The following is a 22,236-nucleotide window of genomic DNA, read 5'->3' on the forward strand; positions in this document are numbered from 1 at the left end:
AAAGAGTAGCAACACCGGCCTGATCAGCCGCAACCAGGATGCTCAACCTTTAAATCTGGGCTTTATGTAAAACTCATTTTGCAGGCTTTGTTTTGAAGCTGCTTGCGCAGGAAACAAAAATACTATATATACAGTCGAGCCCACTTATAGCAAAAATGACATTCGCGCAGATTGTATTCGCTGTATCTGAGGTTGACACTAAGTGGACTTCCCGTGTTACAACCAAAAATACAAAGTCAGACAGTGCAAATCTATTATGCGCATGTGCTTATTCGAACTGGACCCTATTTCGGTGCTTTCCAAGCTATCCAGAGCAGTCACATGCCCCTCACCAATAGCGTTGCTACCCACAAGCTGTTTTAGGGATGCGACATATACGAGTATAAAACTAATCGAATCACGGAAGAAGCCTTCACGGCAGCTGGTGGTAGGTCGGCCTCCTCGTCATCGTCATCAGATTCCTGGCAATGGGAGAGTGTTCGTACTTCATGTACTAATATTTTCATCAGTGTATGTCGATGTCCTCACCTGTACCAATGAAATCATCGCAGACGATATTAGGCTGGGCTTGTTGCGCATTGACGCCGCGTTGCCACAAATATACGTGCTTTTGGGTGTTTGACAACGTCCTCCATCGTTTCTTGGATCGCAAACTCTGCGTTATGGAAGCAACTGCTGATGTAGCCAGTTCTATCCACATGAACTTATTTCATAGCAAGGAACAGTCACCCAAACAGACGTCAACACCGTGTCAGCTAATAGCTATCAGTATGCACTGGTTATGGGGCACTGACGAATACCTTGAGCACGTTAATTATGCCAGTGTCAAGTGGCAGGTTGACCTTGTTGCGTTCGTTGGCAAAAGAGCGTCGTCACCAGAGTCAGAGAAGGCAGCACGTGGTGCGCCGCAGGGCTGTCGAGTATCAACAGGATCTTGCAAATTTTTTTCAAGCCATTCGGTGAAGGTCACAAATTTATGCTTAGTTGCACACTCATCGAACAAAATGTCATGCATTGTCCAGCCTTTTGTGTCGTGTGCATGAGAATGTAGCTTCCAAAGCACTGCGCCTTGCTAATCTTCCAGAGGACAATAGCGGCCGCTGGTCACTGTCTTCCATGCTTGGGCACTGAAGGACTGTAACTCGAAGCCTGCCGCACTTTTCACACACACACTCCTTTCAATGCGGCGTGTCTTTTGGATGGCTGCATCTTTTAAAAAGCTTTGTCGGTGTTCCACAAAGCCTGTAATTTTGTTTTTTGATTTTTGGGGTGTTGCATTTTTTTCTTAGAAAGGGGGGTGGGGGAAGTTGGTGTCACAGAAGCTCGAAGGAGTTAGCTTGGAGGCCAAACTTGTTCATAGTATCTGAGATTCAATGCCATTCAATGAGATTCAATGCCCTAATACATATTCTGACAGTACATCTGCCTTCGTTCATAATAACAAGCGTTTGTTGTAACTGCAGCCGTTATAAGTGGGCTCAACTGTATATGCTGAATTCACTCAGCAAGAGCAAAATATGAAAACTGCCTTAAACGTATCTCACGAGATCTCATTACTGAAAAAAAAAAAAAATCAAATTGGTCAGCATGCCACTTCTGCCTGTCCAGGCAATTGCATTAAATTACCCATCTTTGTGAAATAAGCAAAAGATATTTATGCAATACATATATATCGTTACTATCATTAGAGACCTCGGAACAGGGGGGGTGGGGCGTCCCCCAGCTAACATTTCTGCAGCCCCGTCTCCAACTGCTTGCACTCAGATCAGATTTTTGACAAATGCCTCAATTCTAGTATGTTATTAATATAAACCACAGTAGGGCTTGGCTTTGGGAGGTTGTGGGTTCGACTCCCGCTGCCGGCCGGTTACCCACCGGTTTCCTCAAAATGGGTATAAGGTTTGCCCTGGCCTGGTGCTCGGCTAGCTAGGGTTGCATGCCTTGGCAAAGGAGCCTGCGCCTTCAAATCCTGTCCTTGTGGGCTTGGAGGAGAGACAGTGCTAAGAGAGAAACAAATCAAAAAAGGGCCACAAGAGGGGCTCTTACCACATGAGGCGGATTTAGGGTTGCTTGACGGCGGAACTTATCTCTTATCCGTCAAGGCAACGGTTTGGTCCAAGACCCTTTTCCCAAGCATCTCACCCCAGAATAGCCGAGCACCAGGCCGGGGGAAACCTTGTACCCATTAGAAAATCGGTGGGTCCCTGACGGCACTGGGGATCGAACCCAGCACCTCCCGAATGCGAGGCGGATGCTCTACCACAAGGCCATGCTTCGGTTAAGAAGTTTTCGGTCTGCCAAACAGTATCCCCCCAGCCATACACGGAATAGGCCAGGACCAGACGACTTCCCAAGAGCGAGCCCCATAAGTTGGAGCAAAGCTCAACAACTGGTGGACCCCCACACCAGAGACTGCTTTTGTACCAATTTAGATTTGGTCATCCTCAAGCTCGAAAGCCCTACCAGCGAGCGTGGCGGACCGGTCAACTACTGCTACCTTGTTGGTCATGCGTGGGTCCAACCCACGAGCTTCGGACAGGCGGGGTCGCTACTCCGCGTAGTGCGCTTCCGTGCTGCGCACCCCTGCTAGATGCCGAAGTGCCCTTGACTTCTGGTAATCTCTTCGTGCCGTGCTCCAAGCGAGAGCCCGATTCTGCTAGGTTTTTCTTAAGTGTCTTGGATTTGACGCCGGCCCTGGTGTACTAAGCCAGGACCTACCACCTATGTACCGGAAGCGCGAGTGCGGGCTTCATCCCACACCCCTTTGGTCTCACAGCGCTACTACTCACAGACTCACAAAGGATGCAAGCACCAAGTTCTGCTTTCGCTTCGCCCACGTTCTCTTAGCCTACTGAGATGCCCGCAGGCCTCAGCGTTTCCCAGAGATGGCCCTGGTTTCCCGGAGGGGGAACGAGGACAGACCCAAGCAGTGCTCCTGAGTGATCGAAGGGCTCGGGTTACACAGGGACGCCCCTACCCCTGATGACTTTAGTCAGCAGGGATTTCCCTGCAGCAAATCTGCTTGAGACTTAGCCATAGCAGCCCATCCTTAAGCTGCCATGGCGTATGAACTCTCTAGTAATCAAGGCGGAAAGCTGGGCTAGTTGGTGTTTCATCATGAATTAAAAGACTAGCGCATATAACAGAGACACAGACAAAGAAGTAGACAGGACGAGCGCTAAACATCAACTGAGTTGTTTACTGAACATAAAGGAACATATAAGCAATTCGGTGGTGCATGCGCACACTGGGTTAACAATACATAGACAATCTAATCAAGGTGTGGCAAACTGTTCTTTAGGTACATTTTTTCTTTTTTGGTCAAGGTAAGTGAACTAGTGCTTACACAGTTATCACCTTCTCTGCCAATGTGATAGGCCTCACAAATCTCGCGACCTAACTTTGTGCCTCCCCTACCAAGCACACACGTGGCACCAAACGCCGGCACGCACCCGCACCGCTTACAATGATTGGCCAAATGACCGCCCCCCGCCAATGAATCTACCAGCGTGCTGTGCTCTCGTAGCCGCTCGTTCAGGCACCGTCCAGACTGCCCCACGTAGCATCTACCGCAGGAGAGGGGTATGCGGTATACGATGCCAGTAGTGCAAGGCACAAACTTGCATACGTGTTTTGTGGTGCAGACCGGTTTCCTTTCTTCATTGACCGCTTTGCACATGCGCACCAGCTTTTCGGGGGCAGTGAACATCACGTCCACACCGCACCTCTCTCCAACTTTCTTCAGCCGGTGCGATAACTGGTGCACGTACGGAATAGCGGTACGCCTCAGCCTCCTGCAGCTAGTTTCCGCTGCCACGCCAGGGCGGCCACCTGCCCTGATTTCTTTCTGTCTACTTCTTTGTCTGTGTCTCTGTTATATGCGCTAGTCTTTTAATTCATGAACTCTCTAGCTTCGGATCATAGGGCAGTCACCACCAGCCCTTCCCAGGTTCACCATTAGCGTCGCCTCCTAATTCACTGAATTACAAGAGCATGCAACTACTCCCAGCGTTACACCTAGGGCCTTCATCGCTGGTGCCTGCACCTCGCTAGCTTACAGGACGCTACCCCTTCCAGCGTTAGCTGTCCTGAAAGCGAACTTAGTACTCCACAGCCCCGCTCATAGACTTGGACTGCGTCCAGGTAGCCAACCCTCCACTTGACAGCCGACCACAGCACATCAGTCAATCCAGCCCATCATCAGTGAAACTGCTAATGTTTTAGTTGGGGCCGTGCTTCACCACCTTCAAACAACCGTCAGCCCCGAGGCGCCGTAGTCCCTTTAAGGAGAACAGGTTAGCCCTATTTTCAATAGGGTCGTCTCGGGTGAGAGAAGACCCATGTTTTTGGGAATCCAATCTCAGCCAGCCTTTGGCTTGCTTTACAGGCTCACGCCAAATGAGCCCAGCTGAAGAGAGAGATCTTATGCAACAAAATCTCAATTTCCAGTTGTAAAGCATTTCGTTTTTGTAATCTAAAACAATCATGTCCCAAAAGACGTTGATTGTCTGATCCCTGTTCATAAGCATGCTGAGAACAATTGAAACATACTAGTAAGCGCAAGGTTTTTCATTGCAGATTACTCCTTATTCGTATGACTTTACAAAGCTGCCCATTTCAATTTGTTTTATATGCATTAACAAATAAACCTTTGAACAGTGTAAAATAAAAATATATAAAGAAGAAATATAACATTTAACATGTCAATGAAACTTCAAATAAATCAATAAATAAATAAAACTCTAAGTCTTGCTCCCCCCACTTAAAAAAAAAAAAATTCCAGAGTCCCTGACTCAAATGAAAAAAAAAATTATTCATAAGCCAAATAGAGATTAGTGACAAATTTGACATGCTCCAATACTTATACTTAAAAAAAAAACTTTACAAAACGGCATAACATCCTCAGAAGTTGATATTTAAAAAATTAATGAATTTTTGCATGCCAATACACTAGGGCTATGAGACATGTCAGTATGGAACGGTGGGTTCATTTCAACCACTTGAGATATTTTTTGTGTGCGCTAAAATTTTAGTACATAAGCATTTTTTTATTTCATCGGAATCTTGAGTTAGGTAACAGCACATTATAGCCATTGAGCCACCATGGCAGTAATGCAGTTTGCGTTCTTGCATTATTATTGACAAAGCAGACTGCCTTATTTGTATTAACCATAACACAGCATAACAATTTTTTTTTTTAAATTGGCCAATATGCAAGTCTTTGCATTTCATTCATGAGAGCAGTGTCAAGTGTGACCAGTAGCTACCATTCGTGTTGGAGGTTAGTGCTTTGCTGAACAACTCAGCAAAACCCATAATCTTTTATCAGTACACTACAAATAGCGCCAAAAGCATCCACATCTATATACAAATTTTTACTCTTCAATAACTGTGTGGATCATATCCTGCTTTCACCTGAATGGCCAGATTCACCATAAAAAGTAAACCAAGATGCAATAAATTCAACAGCACCCAGGATTATAGCAGGTTTACTTTGAAAGCCGATGTTGTGAATTGCTATGGAATAAACCCCGATTGTAACAGTCACTGAGACTGTGAATGAAGTTTGTAATAAGCAGTACCCCAACCTAAGAATGGCTATGGATAGCTATAGCATTCTGGAAAAATTCTGCAACATTCCACAAACACCTTAACAAATATTGCAGCAAGCAAGTGCAGGCAATGCAACATCATTTTATACGAGATGCAAAAAGCATGCAAGCAGCACCTGAACAGCATTTGTGTCTGCTGCCAGTCTCACATCTTTTGGTATATGCCTTGATGTACCCTTAAGGAGTAAAGCATTGGAGGCCCAACTCTAATCACACTTCCGGGGTGTCGTGCCATGCGCTGGAGCGTTGAGTTGTGTTGTGTTGTGTTTTATGGCACATAGGCAACTGAGGCCATCATGCGCCAAGAACAAGGTATAGGAAAAGTTTTTTGTTGAATATTGTAGAAATGCAAGAATAATCCTTGCTCTAGCGGCCCTCAAACATTAATATTACCCAGTGAACACATACACAAATTTTATAACTGGCTACAAGTAAAAGCTTTAAAGAGGGCCGGGTAACCTCAGTAGCCTTCCTTGGCTGCGGAAGGATATCGAGGCTCCCAACCAATCAAAATAAAAGCCTCAGCTTTCTTCTCAGGCCTGAGAAATTGGCTGAGGTGTACTAAAATTCAAACAAACCAGCGGGTAAAAATTTAGAGCCTCTTGAGAAATCCCGTTTCGTTAAGAAAGCTAAAAACACATGATATACTAACAATTGCATCGTCTCCTAAAAGCAGTGCGGGATGAAAAGGAATGCATTTATTATAAAATTCAGCAAAATACGTTTTACTTAGTTCTTCCAGTTCCACACAAGAGAATAAAATGTGGTTAACCGTGAGTTCATCTCCACATTCTTGGCAAACAGGTTTGTCTTGTTTTGTTAGTAGGAAGTTGTGCGTAAGGTGCGTGTGGCCTATTCGGAGACGGCATAAGATCACTTCCTTGAAACGTTCTTGGTGCACACAAGACTTAAATTCACCTAAAACTGGTTTTACCAAGTGTAGTTTATTTTTGACCTCATTGTTCCAAACCGACTGCCATTTTTTTCTTAGTTTCCTTGCTACTAATTTCATGCAATTACTAAACGGCATATTTACTTTCATTATTTCCTTGCCACGAGCTTTACCAGCACACACATCTGCTCTCTCATTGCCTTTTATTTCCGCATGACTCGGGACCCAGCACAGTTTTATATTTTGTCCTTGAGCTGTGCCAGTTACTATGTTGTGTATGATGTCACCAAGCAGAGGGGAGCTTGCATTTTGAGAATGGAGAGCTCTAAGTACACTTAAGGAGTCTGTGTAAATAACAGCATTTTTGAGGTTCTCACTTAGAATTTTTTCTATGGTCATCCATACTGCGTAGCACTCCGTGGTGAAGATGTAGGAACACTGTGGTAGTCTTACTATTTGCTCCGAATTTCCTCGCACCACTGCGCTTCCTACGCAACCATCTGTTTTTGATCCATCAGTATAAAATTCTGTAAAACTACTGTATTTTTCTTCAAGGGCACGGAATTGTTGTAATATATGTTGCAGTGGAGTTCGCATTTTACGGAAATGTGCAATAGTGAGGTCACAGATTAGAGGAAAATTGAACCATGGAGGCAGTGGACCACGTCTTCGAGCAACGCCAGGTAATGCATCCATTACGCCGAGGTTTTTGCACATATCTTCAAAACGCAGGAGAAGTGGCCTTATAGCTAATGGTTTGTTGTTAAATAGTGTTCTAGATGGGCACTTTGTGACTATTTGGTGACAAATATGTTTAGGTAGTGAACGGATTTTTAAAACGTACGAGCAAGTGAGCATTGTTCTTCTCTCTGTAAGCGATGGCTCGTTGGCTTCCACATAAAGACTGTTTATCGGCGACGTCCTTTATGCACCGGTGGAATGACGCAAGCCTAAATTGTGTACTGGGTCTAGCCGTTTAAGGTACGATTGCCTCACTGATCCATAAACTATGCATCCGTAATCTAATGTAGAACGTACAACAGAGCGATGAATCCGTAAAAGACAAGTCCTATCGGAACCCCAATGTTTTCGTGAAAGTACAGTTAATATATTCAGAGATTTAGAAGCTTTCTTTTTGAGTATGTTTATGTGTGGTAGGAATGTGAGCTTTTTGTCATAAGTCATTCCTAGAAATTTGTGCTCATCTTTAATTGGTAGTGGGACTTCATTTAAATACAAGGAGGGATCAGTGTGCAGTCCTCTTCTAAGCAAAAAAAAAACAGCTACTGACTTTTGCGTGGAAAACTTGAAACCGTTTCTGTCTGCCCATGTTGTTAGTTTATTTACTGTCATCTGTATTTGCCTCTCACACGATGTAACGCTAGAGGATGTGCAAGCAATCTGGCGATCGTCGACGTAGACAGAATACATGATGACTATGGGATTATTTTTGCTAGGGAATTCATTTTTACTATAAAAAGCGTGGTGCTAAAATGCACCCCTGAGGCACGCCATTCTCTTGAATGAAATTCTTAGAAAGAGTGGCACCCAGGCGTACTTGAAATGAACGGTTGGTCAAAAAGTCACTCAAGCATTTTAGCATTCTACCATGGATTCCGAGGTCTCCAAGGTCCCGCAGTATGCCAAACCTCCATGTGGTGTCATAGGCTTTCTCTAAATCGAAAAAGACCGCAAGGCAGTGTTGCTTGTGTATAAATGCTTCTCGGAATGTGTTCTCTAGGCGGACTAGATGGTCGGTTGTAGAGCACACCTTTTTAAACCCATACTGATGGATGTCAAGAAGATCACGGGACTGTAATATAAACATTCATCTAATGTTAAGGACACTTTCGAAAGATTTGGCAAGTACGCTTGTTAGGGCTATAGGTCTGTAATTGCCAGGGGAGGTAGGTATTTTTCCCGGCTTCAACAACGGTACAATAATGGCTTTTTTCCATGCCTCTGGAATCTCTCCTGATAACCATATTTTGATGAAAAATTTCAGAAGCGAGTCTACAGCATGTTCGGACAAGTGGGCAAGCATTTCGTAATGGACTTCATCTGGTCCTGGTGCAGTCTGTTTACCCGGAGAAAGTACACTGTTAATTTCTTGTAGTGTAAATGGGCTATTATATGCTTCGTGAGCACTGCCCTTTATCGGCAGTCTTTCTTTTTCGGCTGTGTTTTTATATTTTAAAAATGATTCTGTATAATTAGAGGAACTAGATACAGTAGAAAAATGTTCGCCTAATATGTCTGCTTGTTCTTTTATATTTGTCTGTACACCAGGGGCTGTCAGAAGAGGAACTGTGAATGGAGAGTAGTGACCATCCATTTTGTGCACTGCCTCCCACATTTTTTTCGAAGAGACTTGGCTGTTTATCGAGGAAATGAAACGCTGGCAGGATGATTTTTCGGTATTTCGACGTATGTACCGCGCTTTTGCTCCTGCTTTTTTAAAGTTTATAAGGTTCTCCTGTGTGGGGTATCGGCGAAATATACCCCAAGCTTTATTTTGTTGTTTTTTTCCTTCTTTGCAATCTCGTGTCCACCACATTTTATGGTTGCGTTGTACTATTCCTGAAGATTGGGGGATAGCCAAGCGTGCGGCAGAAAGAATGCAATTTGTGAACTTTTCATTTATTTTATTTACATTAAGATTTTCTAGCGTAATATTTTCTAACGTGGCTGCTGTTCTAAACAGCTGCCAGTCCGCTAAATTGAGCTTCCAACATCGTGGTTTTGTCTGGGTGACTGATGGTGGGGATGACAGGCAGATTTTAACAGGGAGATGATCGCTTCCGTACGGGTTGTCTAAGACATCCCATTTAAAATCGTTAAAAACTTAAGGAGAGCTAAAAGACAAATCTAAAACACTCATTTTTCCTAAACTAGGGGAGCAATAAGTAGGTTGACCGGTGTTCAATAAACAAATATTGTTGGATAGTATAAAATCCTCAATAACCTGACCTCTACTATCGGTTTTCTCACTGCCCCAGAAACAAGAGTGTGCATTAAAATCGCCAACTATCAAGGATGGCTCCGGTAACTGTTGCAAAAGGCTCTCTAATTCATGCTGTCTTACTTCGAGATGTGGTTGAAGATATGCGCTACAAATTGTAATGGTTTTGTAACCAACCATGGTGGCTGCTACGGCTTCGAACGTAGTTTGATCTCGCTAGCTGCTACGCCAGGTTGCACAATGATTCCTACGCCTCCCGAGAGTCTGCTCGCCCCCTCTCGGTCACGGCGGAAGACAGTATACTTCTTTAGCACCTTTGTGTGCTGAGGGCCTACATTGGTTTCCTGCACACATAAAGCAATAGGAGAAATTGGGTTTAAAATGTCTTTTATGTCGTTATAGTTATTTACGAGACCTCTGCAGTTCCAGTGTATTATGAAAGCCATCTTAATGTTGTGTGCGTGTGTGCAGATAAAATTAGATTAACTTTGATTTGGCCCCTTGACTCAGAGCATCACATTTTTTTGATCAATCCAAAGACATCCGCCGTCCGTCCGAAGTGAACGGCACGGGGCTGCCCTGGGTCGTGTCCATCGCCTCAGCAGAGGCGCTGGACGACCGTGCAGGATGCACGCTGACTTTTGAGTTAGACCTCGACCTGTGGGAAGAGGTCTTGAGGCCCGCTGACCCGGGGGTCTGCGTAGCCTGCTTTGGGGTTGGCGGAGTAGTATCAGCTACTCCACCAGGGGGCGCGGATGGCCCTGCCATAGGCCCACTGCGTGCGGCCTGGACAGGTGCCGAAGCCTGGTATGGTGCGCCGCACCCACGCACCACATCGGCGAAGGTTGTTTTCGCAGTGAAGGAGAATCGGTTTGTTTCGGCGTATCGCCTTCTCGCTTCCTTGAAAGAAATCTTTTCAGTGGTTTTCAGAGTAATTATTTCTTTTTCTTTTTTCCAGGACAGACAAGCCCTGGAGTATGCAGCATGGTCTCCCTCACAATTTGTGCACCGCGGGGCAGCAACACATTCATCTGACTGGTGGTCCTTCGAGGAGCATTTCGCGCAAGTTTTGCGGCCGCGACAACTCTGTGAGCCGTGGCCGAACCTCTGGCAATTGAAACATCTGCGTGGGTTGGGTATATATGGCCTTACATTTATTTTCAGGTACCCGACTTCAATGCTCTCAGGTAGTGCGCTGGTGTTGAAAGTGAGGATCATGTGTTTCGTATCTATTTCTTTGTTATCCTTCCGGATCTTTATCCGCTGAACATTTATGACATCTTGGTCGGCAAGGCCTTCAAGCATTTCTTTTTCAGAGAGGTGAACAAAATCAATTTCTGATATGACGCCTCGGACTGTGTTCAAAGATCGGTGTGATGTGATGGAGACAGGAATCTCTCCTATCGATACAATGTTTGCATGTTTCGAGTGCTGGACGGTGTCACGTATTTCGAGCAGTAAGTCGCCACTAGCCATTTTTGATACCTTGTACCCAAACCCCAAGGTATCTGTCAGGCACTTTGCTACCAAGAATGGGGAAATCAGTCTTGCTTGTTGTTTTTCTGCTTTGCTGTGAATGACATGAAATTTTGGGAATGACACTTTTCTTTTTTGAAAAAAATCTTCATTGTTCCGCCCTCTTTTTAGAGAGCGATCAGGTTGGGAATGGAGGGAAGCCATTAAAAAATTTACTTTTCAGCCACGGTGCCAGCCACCCACCACGGAGACCAACAAGGGGACAGGACAGCAACTTGCACGCAAGTCCTGCCCACGCCAGCTGTACACCTCAACTATAACCAAATATGATGAAACCCAGGGTAATTCGCCACACAAGGTTCACCCTAGGCGCCCATGAAGAAATGAAAAAACCAAGAAACAACGAGGAGACAGGACAGTAGTCAGAAAGAAGATAGGAAAGTAAAAGATGTAGAGGAGGACAGGAAAAGGCGACTGCCGATTTCCCTTGGTCGTGTCAGGCCGGAGGTGCCGTCTACAGGAATCTGGGGCCAAAGTGGTGTGTTGCCTCTGCCGAGGGGCCTTAAAGGTCCAAACGCTCAGCATCGGCTCAACCACCAGGATCCCCTTTTCCCCGGACACGGCGATGCCACACACGGCGAGGCGCGGGTGCTCGGGTCCGTGGTGATGCACTGTTCACCATCATCCCCTGCGGGGATATCCCTGCGGATGCTCGGGAACCCATGGTGTCGCCACTCAACAACGCCTGCAAGTTGCAGACGCCCCCCTGTGGGGAGCTGGCGCGTTGAGCGCTCCGCCACGTCGAGAGAGGTACGCACCTAACTGGCTCGCGCCGCTCGCGTATGGGCACGCATAGACTCACGCACTATGGCGACGTTTCTAGAAGCAGTTTGACTGCCAAGAGTGGTGAGAGGCAGTAATTAGAGTAATAAAGTGATTTTAAAATGTGTAGAATGTATTTAGTACACAAATAATTCAGCATGCCTTTTCAATGTGATCAGCTATCTGCTCTTGCACAACCTGCAGCGCCATCGACTCTCGTTCACTCTATGCTCGCATCGAATCGTATGGCTTGCCAGCCATAAAGATGGCCGCTTTTCCACTTCAGAAATCAATACTTTTTTGTCCAGCATCGCCCCCATCTTTGCCGAACTACACTGTCGAACAATAAGCCGAATGAGCGGGCAGGTTGCCAGAACACTGTGCTTGGTCTCGCTCCGGAAGTCTAACGATCCGTCAGTGCGCCGGAAACTATGTGTGCACACGCGTGCGCGCCAAATATCTGGCAGGAACAGATCGGAGCGTCGGGGCTCACGCTGCTCGCGTCTGACGCTGCGCGTATGCGCAGACTGGTTCTGGCTGATGCGCGGGACTACTGGCGCGGTGACGCGTAATGCAAGTGTGTTTGGAGTTCCGGCTTTATATGTATGCCTATAATTCCTTTTGCCAGGAACATGCAAAAAAAAGGTGGATTAACATTCCCCAAACTTGCCCTTCAATGCAAACCGATGGACCAAATGTGTATGCAGTTCCTCTTTCCTCCTATACCGCCCTTTTTCCTCATTTCATTCTTCTACTTTTATCCCTGCATATTTGAAGAGACCAAGCTTAAATCGCGCTAATGATCATAAGCAGGCAGCATCCATATGCGATGACTTTGTGCCCCTCCTCTATCACTAGTAGCTATTACCACGACAAGCTACATAGGCCAACAAAGCTTGCACTGCACAATGGTTTTGGTTTGACTATTGTATAGAGGCATACATAGTACTTTTTAAAACCGAATCGAATACGAATAGTGTATCTTTGTAACCAAATCAAATGCAAATAGTGTAGCTAGAAACTGGCTTGAATACGAATTGAATACAATTCGAAATTGATAGAACTGATTTGAATACAAATCGAATTCATACCAAACCAATAATCGTACGAAACAGCAAAGAGCTAGTGTCGGTGCTCTGGTATGATGCTGTAAATCATGGAACTATAGCTATGGTTGTCAACACGCAACACTGATTTCCACTATTGGGCATGCAGCACTAGGTCAGTATACTATCTATGACTGTCTTGTGATATGTACAGAATATAATGTAACATTTGCTACTCATGACGGAAACAAATAGCCGGCGCCACATTTCAGTAGATGAGAGGGGCGAGAGCTACATAGAGCCATGGCCTCCAAGATCGGGCATCAAAGCACAGTATGCTAAACCTGCCTGATCACTACCACATCGCTCAATCCTGGGGGCCATGCATGAGCATTACGAAAGCTGCCACATAAACGGACCACATAGGGAAGCTGAACCCTCCATTCCGCGCAGACCAATTGCGGCAGCATGCTGCGTGGCATTGGAGTAGACCCTCTTTTTGAAATAGTTTTATAGGAAACTACAGCGTGCCATACACGAACTTCGTGTGAATTATTCACGAAGTACTCGAGAGCATGACAGCATATTAAATTCATTCTAAATAATTGTGAATGTGCAACATTTGATTCTTTCAGTGAATCAAATATGAGGATACAGTAGTGCCTCGTTAGTAGGGACGCTCTGGTTCCCGAGCAAGTGTCCATAAAGCGAATCATCCATAATAATGAATCATGAAGAAAAATTAAAAAAGTTCTTTAAACAAAATGATTTCTGATTACGAACTGCTTCTGAGCACACTGGCAGACAGTGAAGGAGAAATCAGGCAATAATGGAACCTAAAGGCGATTCGTAGGATCTTCATTAGCATTGAAATCATACGGTGCAGGTTTTAACCTGTTGGGAGTGCCTTGTGACCCATGAGATGCATTATGCCGCCTCTTGGTGTGATAATGTACCTCCTACTGCAGCTGTTCACAACCCACAAACTCTCGACTCGCTTGGCTGACAGCTGTTGAATGTGGTTTTCAACGTAGCGAGCAGAAAGCTTTTTCGCAGCCATTCATGCAATGTGTGTTGACTGGGCACCTTGCCGCTGTAAAGCATGAAACCACACACGCACAATAAGGCCCTTACTACGGCATTTACACTTTCGCACGTTTTTTTTTACTGGTGTTCTGAATTCAAAATACACGGACCAGAACATCTGGCAGAGGCACTTGGGATTTGTTCTCATCTATGTCCATATTAATGGGACAGAAATACATGGGTCCCAATGGGCTTCATGCATTTTTGTCCTGTACAATGTCCGGACAAAGAGTTTCCATATTAACGAGGCGTAAATGCATTGAAAAAGCTTGGTCCCGAGAAAAACTGTCCATAATTCAAGACGTCTATATTATCGGGGGTCGTATTAACGGGGCACGACTGTATTCAATTATATATTAGAGAATTCCGAATATTCAACACACCACTACTATTATAGCATTACTTGTCATCCCTGGATTGAAAAGAGGAAAGAAAACACCACTTGTTCTTTTCTATATAGGCTTGTAAGGTGTTGTCAGTTCCCCATTCATAACAATCAGAGACTGCTGCCAAGAAATTTCAAATAATCTGATCTAAACGGAAACACTACAGTCAAGACTTGAATACCGTACACAAGGCAACTTTGTTACAATAAAGGCTTTCTGTAGTTGGACTGCCCAGTGCCGAGCTGCAAATAAATTTTAGTACTATGTAGATACGATATGGCATAGTAAAGACAGGGTAATAAAGGAGGAAACATGAGAAATAAACATGATGCTGACACTATAAAACAAAAGTGCATGGATAACAGAGTCCATGCAACCACTAAGTACATTTCATACAAATAATGCGAGTGATCATACTTTGTATCAAGTACAGCTGACAAACCTGCCAAAACAGCTCAGCCTAAACTACTGTGCTCTTAAACTTTTGCATACCTAGTAAAGAAAGAAAAGAAGGTTTCTACAATATAACTAGAACCAACTGGTTTAAAATTGATTTCAATCATGTTTTTATTATGTTAATTTTTTAGCACCTTAGAAAACCAGCAATGAGGCATAAAAAATTGAATACAAATCGGGCAAGAGTAAACATAGAAAAAAAAAAGAAAATTTTATTTTTTGCAAAAGGAAACAAGTTTCCTTACAAAACCGGTCACACTGAAGGCACTGAAACTGGAGGTTTGAAAATGAAATAAATACACAGTTTTCACTGCTCTAGGGCACTGTCTGCTAGTGGACATTCATAAATAAAGAGCGGGATGTACCATATACCTGGACTGGAGTGCGGCTCACCTCAGAATCTACAGAGTCCCAACCTAATAATATGCAGCCTTAGTTACAACTTTTCAGGCCACAGAGTTTGATTCTAAGCTGTATGGGCAAGTGTTTGCTACACCCCTGAAGCTTGCAAAGTCAACATGAATGAGGAGACCGGCCTTTCTTACCCTCAGATTGAGACTTCTGGTATGCCTTAATGCCAAACTACATGGCTTAAAGGTAGACCCTATGGTTTGAATAGTTTTGAACAAGGCTGTACCATAAAAAGTAACTACAACTGCTGCCTCTGTGTAGCGTTCGCGCAGTACTAAACAAGTAGCTTCAAATAGAACATTTAGCACCATAGCCTGCACCACTCATTACGGCTGTTGCATAACATTTTGGGAAACAATATGATGTAGCCCAAGTTAGTGCCGCTTCCTCCTGAATATGCGACCAGCTCTATTTTTTGGTTCATCAGCAAGTACAGTTACTGAAAAGTCACGTCGGAAAAGACAGTATTGAACCACCCATTCAAGAAAGGGCACAGCTGCTTTCAATATTTCAGTATGTCTCAATTATCTACTCCTGATGAATGAAATGCACAAGACATATTGGGTACATGGCACCCATTGTGTGCAAAAACTTATGGACAGAGTGTGCGGGCTAAAACAGCACTAATGAAGTGAGGAATACAGTAAAAATGTTAGGAGACAAATTGGTAGGAAGCCAAAAGGCAGGCAATGCAAGTTTCCAACAGGTAGTAATGAGGAAAGTTCAATGTCAAAGCTTCCATCAAAATATTGCAGGCATTTAACATTAGACATTCATTCAGTCTGTTTGGAGACATTCCTCAGAGTGGAGTTGATTTCAACCGAGTGAATAATTGCTGATTAACACCCACCCAAGCGCAGCCGTACTGCTAAAATGAAAAGCTATACAGATTTCTAAATTTTTTTTCTTTGTACCTCTTTTCTCCACATATGTGATAACTTAAGGCCGTGCAGCAAATTTCCTCTGTAGCCATATGAGTTCGCTCAGGGGGATGTCAATGAGAAATTACTCCCATGATTTAACTTTCATTTAAAATTCAGCATCCAAAATTTACAAGCAATTTATTCAAATGCTTTCATGTGCTTAGGGAAGGCCATAGATAGCACCAAGGAAAAAAAAGAAAAAGAATAGTGTGCACACTCAAATCGAAATTTGGTTTTGTTTGGTTTTATGAGGTTTAACGTCCCAAAGCGACTCAGGCTATGAGATGACGCTGTAGTAGAAGGCTTTGGATAATTTCGACTACCTGGGGATCTTTTAACGTGCACTGACAAAGCACAGTACACAAGCCTCCAGCGTTTCACCTCCATCAAAATGCGACCACCGTGCTGGCCGGCATCAAACTCGCATCTTTCGGGCCAGCAGCTGAGCACCATAACACTGAGCCACTGGTGGCTGAAAATCAAAATTTTTTGGTTGCATTCGTATCACTGCATCATGCTGTGCTGCACTGCGTTTTTGTGGTGCATAAGCAACTAAGGCTATTATACGCCACGCGCAGGTAAATTAATACTCTCTATTAGTGCATGATATCAACAGCTTTCATGCTATCGTTAGCTATAATGATATTAGCACCATAACCAGTGAACCACTGCAGCGGCTCTTCTGCTTTAATTAGTACAACCAACTACTACTATTACCACTAATATTAGCAATAATAATACAATGTGTTCCACAAAACAGCTGTTCTCTTTCACTGCAAGCAGTCGCATACAGTGAATATGTGATGGCTGTCACTTACTTTGGCTGTCTAGTGTTATTTAGTTTGCTACAGCAGCATTTTAAAACTGTTTCTTACAACAATGAAGCTCCTGAATTTTTTGGCTCATTAGAAGTGATGAAAAGCCACTTCCTATAGCAAGACACTACAGTAATTTCGACCTGTCACAACCAGTAACTCCATTGTGCTTTAACAGATAATGCTTAAACATTACCGTGATGTAAATGTACAATTGTGTGGAAGGCCATGAAATGCAAAGCAGTTCGACTATGCCAGAGAGGAACTGTACATGTGACATAGTGCAAGTAATTACCTTCTAAACCGCTGCATATGAACAGTTTGTGGTCCTTCCTGGCATTCCGGGTAGTTGAGCCATCAAGGACAGGTTTATCTGCCATCCTGTTAGCAATAAAGAAAGCCTTTATTGACCTAAAGCCAGTTAATCACAGGCAAGCGCATACAGAGGGCAAAACACTTGTCTACAACGCCTAAGCTGCACACGCTCTGGAGGTGCTCCGGACTGCGCACAAATCCTACGCACAACGCCTGGGCCAGTATAATATAACGATTCTGTAACTGATTACATGCCATTTTGAATTTCCCATCTTTCACCATTAGCTGAAGTGACGCCTACGTTCACTGTTCGTTACTGGCTGAAGCCTAGGGAGTGGCGTCGCTTCAGTGAATGCCAAAGGGTGTGACATTCAAAAAGGCATTGATTCGGGAAGGAGTCGTTATATTACACCGACCTAGGTTCAAAATGCGCTGGATGTGAGCATGCTTAGCTGCAGTCACGAGGTTCCATCGTCACTTCTTGCCTTGCAAGGCACCCCGGCTTTAGCACCTGCTTTTGGAGCCAAGAGCACATAGCTTGGGTAATCTAGGCGAGCGTTCTGCCCTCTGTGCACACCGTTACCACACTACTTCGGTCCATACAATGTACCGCTGCAGCTTGTAATGGGCAGAAGTTATCAGCAGAAGTTGAAATTGGACTAGATGCTCTAGTTATCCACCTCAGTAGCAGAGCAGTAATTACAAGTTGGCGTACAATGCTAAAAGGTGCAGATGCACATCTGGCACACTTTTGATAGGACTGATTTCTATTCTTGAACCTAATACTATAGAAGGAATGCAAGGATCTTTAAGGGATATTGCAGAACTGCTAGAACAACAGTGTGTATGTTCTGTGCAGCACGCGTGCCAGCCATAAAATTGCACTTCCCTTCAGCGCTAACATGTTAAGTTGATTGCATTTCACTTTTAACTCTGCTGCAGTAAAACAGCTTCAGTTGCAATGCTTACAACCAAATACAGGATTCTTGCAGTATCCTACTCAAACCCTGAGTACATTCAACAGTTTTCTCCACTGCATGTAAAAAATGTGCTGCTTCTACAGCCTCATTAGGGAACTGCAAAGTACTTCAGTATTACTGTTTAGTTACTTTCTCAAGAAATGGCGAAAAAGAGGCACTTTGAACAGCTTTCGAAGGAGGTTGCTGTGTCTAAATCAGTGCTCACAGTAACCAAGTGCCAGATTTCTTCAGGTTTGGAAGATTACTTACAATAAGATATTTATTTAAATTTATTATTTATTTATATTTAAGATATTATTTGCAATAAGCTATGTTAACAAGATATTTGTAAAAGGTATTCTGCCACGCACATGAGGCGAAATATTTCCACGACTTTTTGAAGGCAAAATGTATAAATCGAAAAATTGTTAAAGCTGCCGCTACATTATTTTTCTTCTGCCTGCACTACGAACACCCACACTTCCACATTCAGAACATGATACTATTCAGAAAGCTGCTTGTTATGGGTCGCCAATGCTGCAAACAACGCGGATTTATGATTAATTCTGACCAAATCAGGAAAGTACATCACCCAAACTTGGTACTGAAAAAGCAAGAGTGTCGTATGCCATCTCTGCGTCAAATTCCAGCTCGAATAAGCAAGGGGTTTAAAAGAGGGAAGCACTTTACGGTGCGCGTTTAGCGTCGCAACAGTCTATATGCTTTAATTTGGGCGACAAGCAGTACTTTCGCTAAGTCGAGGCTGTAAACAAAATTCAATAAGAAACAGGCAGTAATAATTAAGCCACGCGTGTTTCACAACCGTTGTACAAACATCAGAGGTCGCCGCCTCCATCCCCCCACAGCCAGGTCGGTCGTGCAATGCGTGCACATTTTCGACAATACCTGCATGCAATGAGACATGATGAAAGAACTTGCAGTGATGAGCGTGGGATATTGCTACACAACTGAGCTGACGGAATACATGCCACTGGACAGCTTCGTTCGTGAAGGTCCAAACCAAGCGATGAATGGTAACGATGCTACTTTCGCAGTTATGACAAAATACTTCCCTTCTAAGCCAGTAGTAGGACATACATTCCACCCTGGCTATAAGATACTGGCGGAGTGACAGCCGAGATGATCCTGCGCCCCAACACCACCACCGGCCACCGCCATGAAATAACTACTGAATAACCGACGGGTCACAAGAATTTATCTTCGCAGGTTACACAGAATATAGATGAGTCTAACAGAAGTAGACTCCCCGCACCACTAATGTATCGCGGGTAACACAGCGGCATGATAACGCATTAGGATACTCACAGCCTGGCGTGCTGTTCTGCCATCGTGCTTCCGTAAGGCAGAACAGGATTTCCAGCGACAGCTCATTACCGCCGAGTGTGAATACACAGACGAACCATTTTGAGTTTGACGCGCTTGCGCTTGTAGCTTGCAACGTCTTCAACCGACGCCGCCGACGTCCGAACGTTACGCAAAACAACCAATCGCAGTTCACACCCTATTTTGACCAATGCCGCCGCAACTATGTCACACGTCACCAGTAGATAAGTGGATAAATGGCTAAGCATGAACCCTTGAAATTTTACAACGACTCGCGCCACCTGCCCGTGACTCGTGTTTGTATTTATATGTCTGGGTTGTGAAAAATTTTCCTGCGCAAACTACTTGCTTGTTTGGGAAGAACATGCCAGAAGCGTCTTCTCGATTTCAATGGGCCCCGAGATTGCCTCGACATTGCGCAGACTGGCCGCTAGGTGGTGATGCAGATTATAAAGGATAGACTGCAGGCTTGGGTGGAGAACGAGGGGGTGTTAGGGGAACTACAGAATGGGTTCCAGAAACAAAGGAGGTTGGAGGACAATCTATTTTCATTGACACAGTGTATAGAAATTGCGGAAAAAGAACACAGGCCCTTATGGCTAGCATTTCCGGATATTAGGGGAGCCTATGACAACGTTACTCAGGAGCATTTGTGGGGCATACTGGGCACATTGGATGTGGAAAATGGAGTAATTAATCTTTTAAAAGATACATACAGTATTGTGCGTTTTTATCGCTGACACTTTCAAAAATTTCCCCGCCTCAACCGCTGGCTCGTTTGCGGTGAAACTGCACACAGAGCTTGCGTATTATGGTAACTTTTGTATCGTAGCAAGTTTGACAATGGTACTTACTTAGTTCAGGCGCACATGATGCGAAAACGTAAGCGTCTACGAGAGATCGGCGAGCCAAAACCCGCAGACGACGCTTTTTCGCTGAGAACCGGCAGTGGCGCCATCTGTTTTCGGCAGCGGAAAGCGTCACGACTAGGCCGCCGAGGCGAGCGTTGCAAGGAGCGCGGGCCCTTTGAATATGCCGTTCGGCATTCGCGTCTGCATAGCGGGCGTGCATAGCGTAAAGGTGTTGTTGGCCGTATTGACTCTGATAATGTCTTCATTCTTCACCGTATCATACGGCAGCCTGGCCACCTCGCAGGCGCAGAATAGTAGTAGTCCGGGCGCAAAGTCCCTCAGATTCCAACCTTGTGGTCGGCAGACGATTTTGTAGTCGTCGGTCGGTAAGCGCGGGAGAAGGGCTTTCTTGCTGAGTGCAAGTAGCTTCTTCCCGTTCTTTCGCGATGGAAAATTGGAATTAGACTTGCCTTGGCCGTGCCCCTGCGCAGGCTCGTCGTCGGTTGATGCGGGCCCTTTATTCTTCAGGCCTCGTTGTCGGTCGCGGTAACGAAGAATGGTTTCCCATTTTCCGGCCTCGAGCTCCGACGGTGATATTTTCTCGCCTTCCACGGCGTACTCCATCTGTGCGGGTCCCTGGGCGCTCAGTTCCCGGCGGAGAGGTGACGAGCTAGGTCGAGCTCGATGGCTAGGCCGGCAGTCAGCCGGCAATATGCCTAGGTGTCCGTAGATTGGCAAAATCCGGCTGCAGCAGGCGCTGGACAATGGCCCGGATGTCGTCCAAAATATTCGAGCCCGAAGGCTGACTCTTTCTGCCGAAAAGTGGCTTCGAGGCGGGAGCCCATGCGAGACACGTCAGCACAGCTCCGTGGATTTATGCCGCCTAGTGCAGGCCTTTGCGCTGAGCAGGATACTCTATGCCACCCCTTATCTGAAATTTTCGAAAGCAGAAAAGGACAAATTAGATAGCATGATACGGCAGGCCTATAAGGCTGCGTTAGGACTCCCACTAAATGCCTCAACCGAAAGGCTTATGAGGTTAGGAATACATAACACCTACAATGAACTGAAAGAAGCCCATTTAATGGCTCAAACAGCGCGATTAGCCAATTCCAGAACTGGCAGGAGTATTCTTACCAGGCTCGGAATTAACTTTCAACCTACGAATAACGATGCTAAAGTAGACTTACCCCGCGCCTATAGGACGGCCCTACTAATCAAACCACTCCCCAAAAACATGCACCCCTTACACCATGAGGGTAGAAGACAAGCACGAGCCAAAGCCTTACATAAGAAATACAGACAGTGCGCTGCAACACTTTATGTAGATGCGGCAGAATACAAAAATACCAATGCCTTTGCAGTTGTGGTTGTGAACGAGAATGGTGACCACATCGTCTCGGCGACAATCAAAACGAAATCCTCTGAAACGGCAGAAGAGGCGGCTATAGCCCTTGCCCTAGCACATACCCAAGGGAGCATCATCCTCAGCGATTCCAAAATGGGTATCAATAATTTCGCTAAAGGGCGAATTACAAACACCTCCCTTAGAATCCTTAACGCAACCAAATTCTCACCAAATTATTCCGAATTGATATGGGTCCCAGCCCATTCGGTGAATCCGGGGAACGAGGCAGCCCACAATAAAGCCCGAGGTTTCGTCGACCGGGCAGTGGATGAGTCTGGCTCCCTGAATTTCACGAAGGACTCAATGATCACATATCATGATCTCACCAATCATTTTAAACTAGAGAGGAGAATTTTCCCCCCTCCAGACAAAAGACTTACTAAAGAACAAGAGGTTACGTGGCGTCGTCTACAGACGAGATCGATACGCACCCCATCACTCCTCGCGCACATTTATCCAGATCTTTACAACC

General features: G+C 44.9%; 1 protein-coding gene across 3 annotated transcripts in view; it reads right to left on the reverse strand.

Annotated features, from left to right (window-relative positions):
* The window catches only part of LOC144115628 (uncharacterized), a 64,118-nt gene extending 44,219 nt beyond the window's left edge, over window positions 1-19,899 (reverse strand). Inside the window, exons 1-2 of one of the 3 annotated variants that reach the window (XR_013311476.1) lie at window positions 19,488-19,899; window positions 17,183-17,268 (exon numbers count right to left, since the gene is read on the reverse strand). Coding sequence is in view for 1 of the 3 variants with exons in the window: in XM_077650053.1 (XP_077506179.1) it covers window positions 17,183-17,268; window positions 19,488-19,510 (109 nt within the window). In the remaining 2 variants the exon portion in view is untranslated. The remainder of the gene's footprint in view (window positions 1-17,182; window positions 17,269-19,487) is intronic. The other 2 variants (XR_013311477.1, XM_077650053.1) reach the window with 2 other exon arrangements.
* Between the last annotated feature and the right edge of the window lie 2,337 nt (window positions 19,900-22,236).

The sequence above is a fragment of the Amblyomma americanum genome, chromosome 1 (assembly GCF_052857255.1).
Source record: "Amblyomma americanum isolate KBUSLIRL-KWMA chromosome 1, ASM5285725v1, whole genome shotgun sequence".
NCBI classification, from domain to species: Eukaryota; Metazoa; Arthropoda; class Arachnida; order Ixodida; family Ixodidae; genus Amblyomma; species Amblyomma americanum.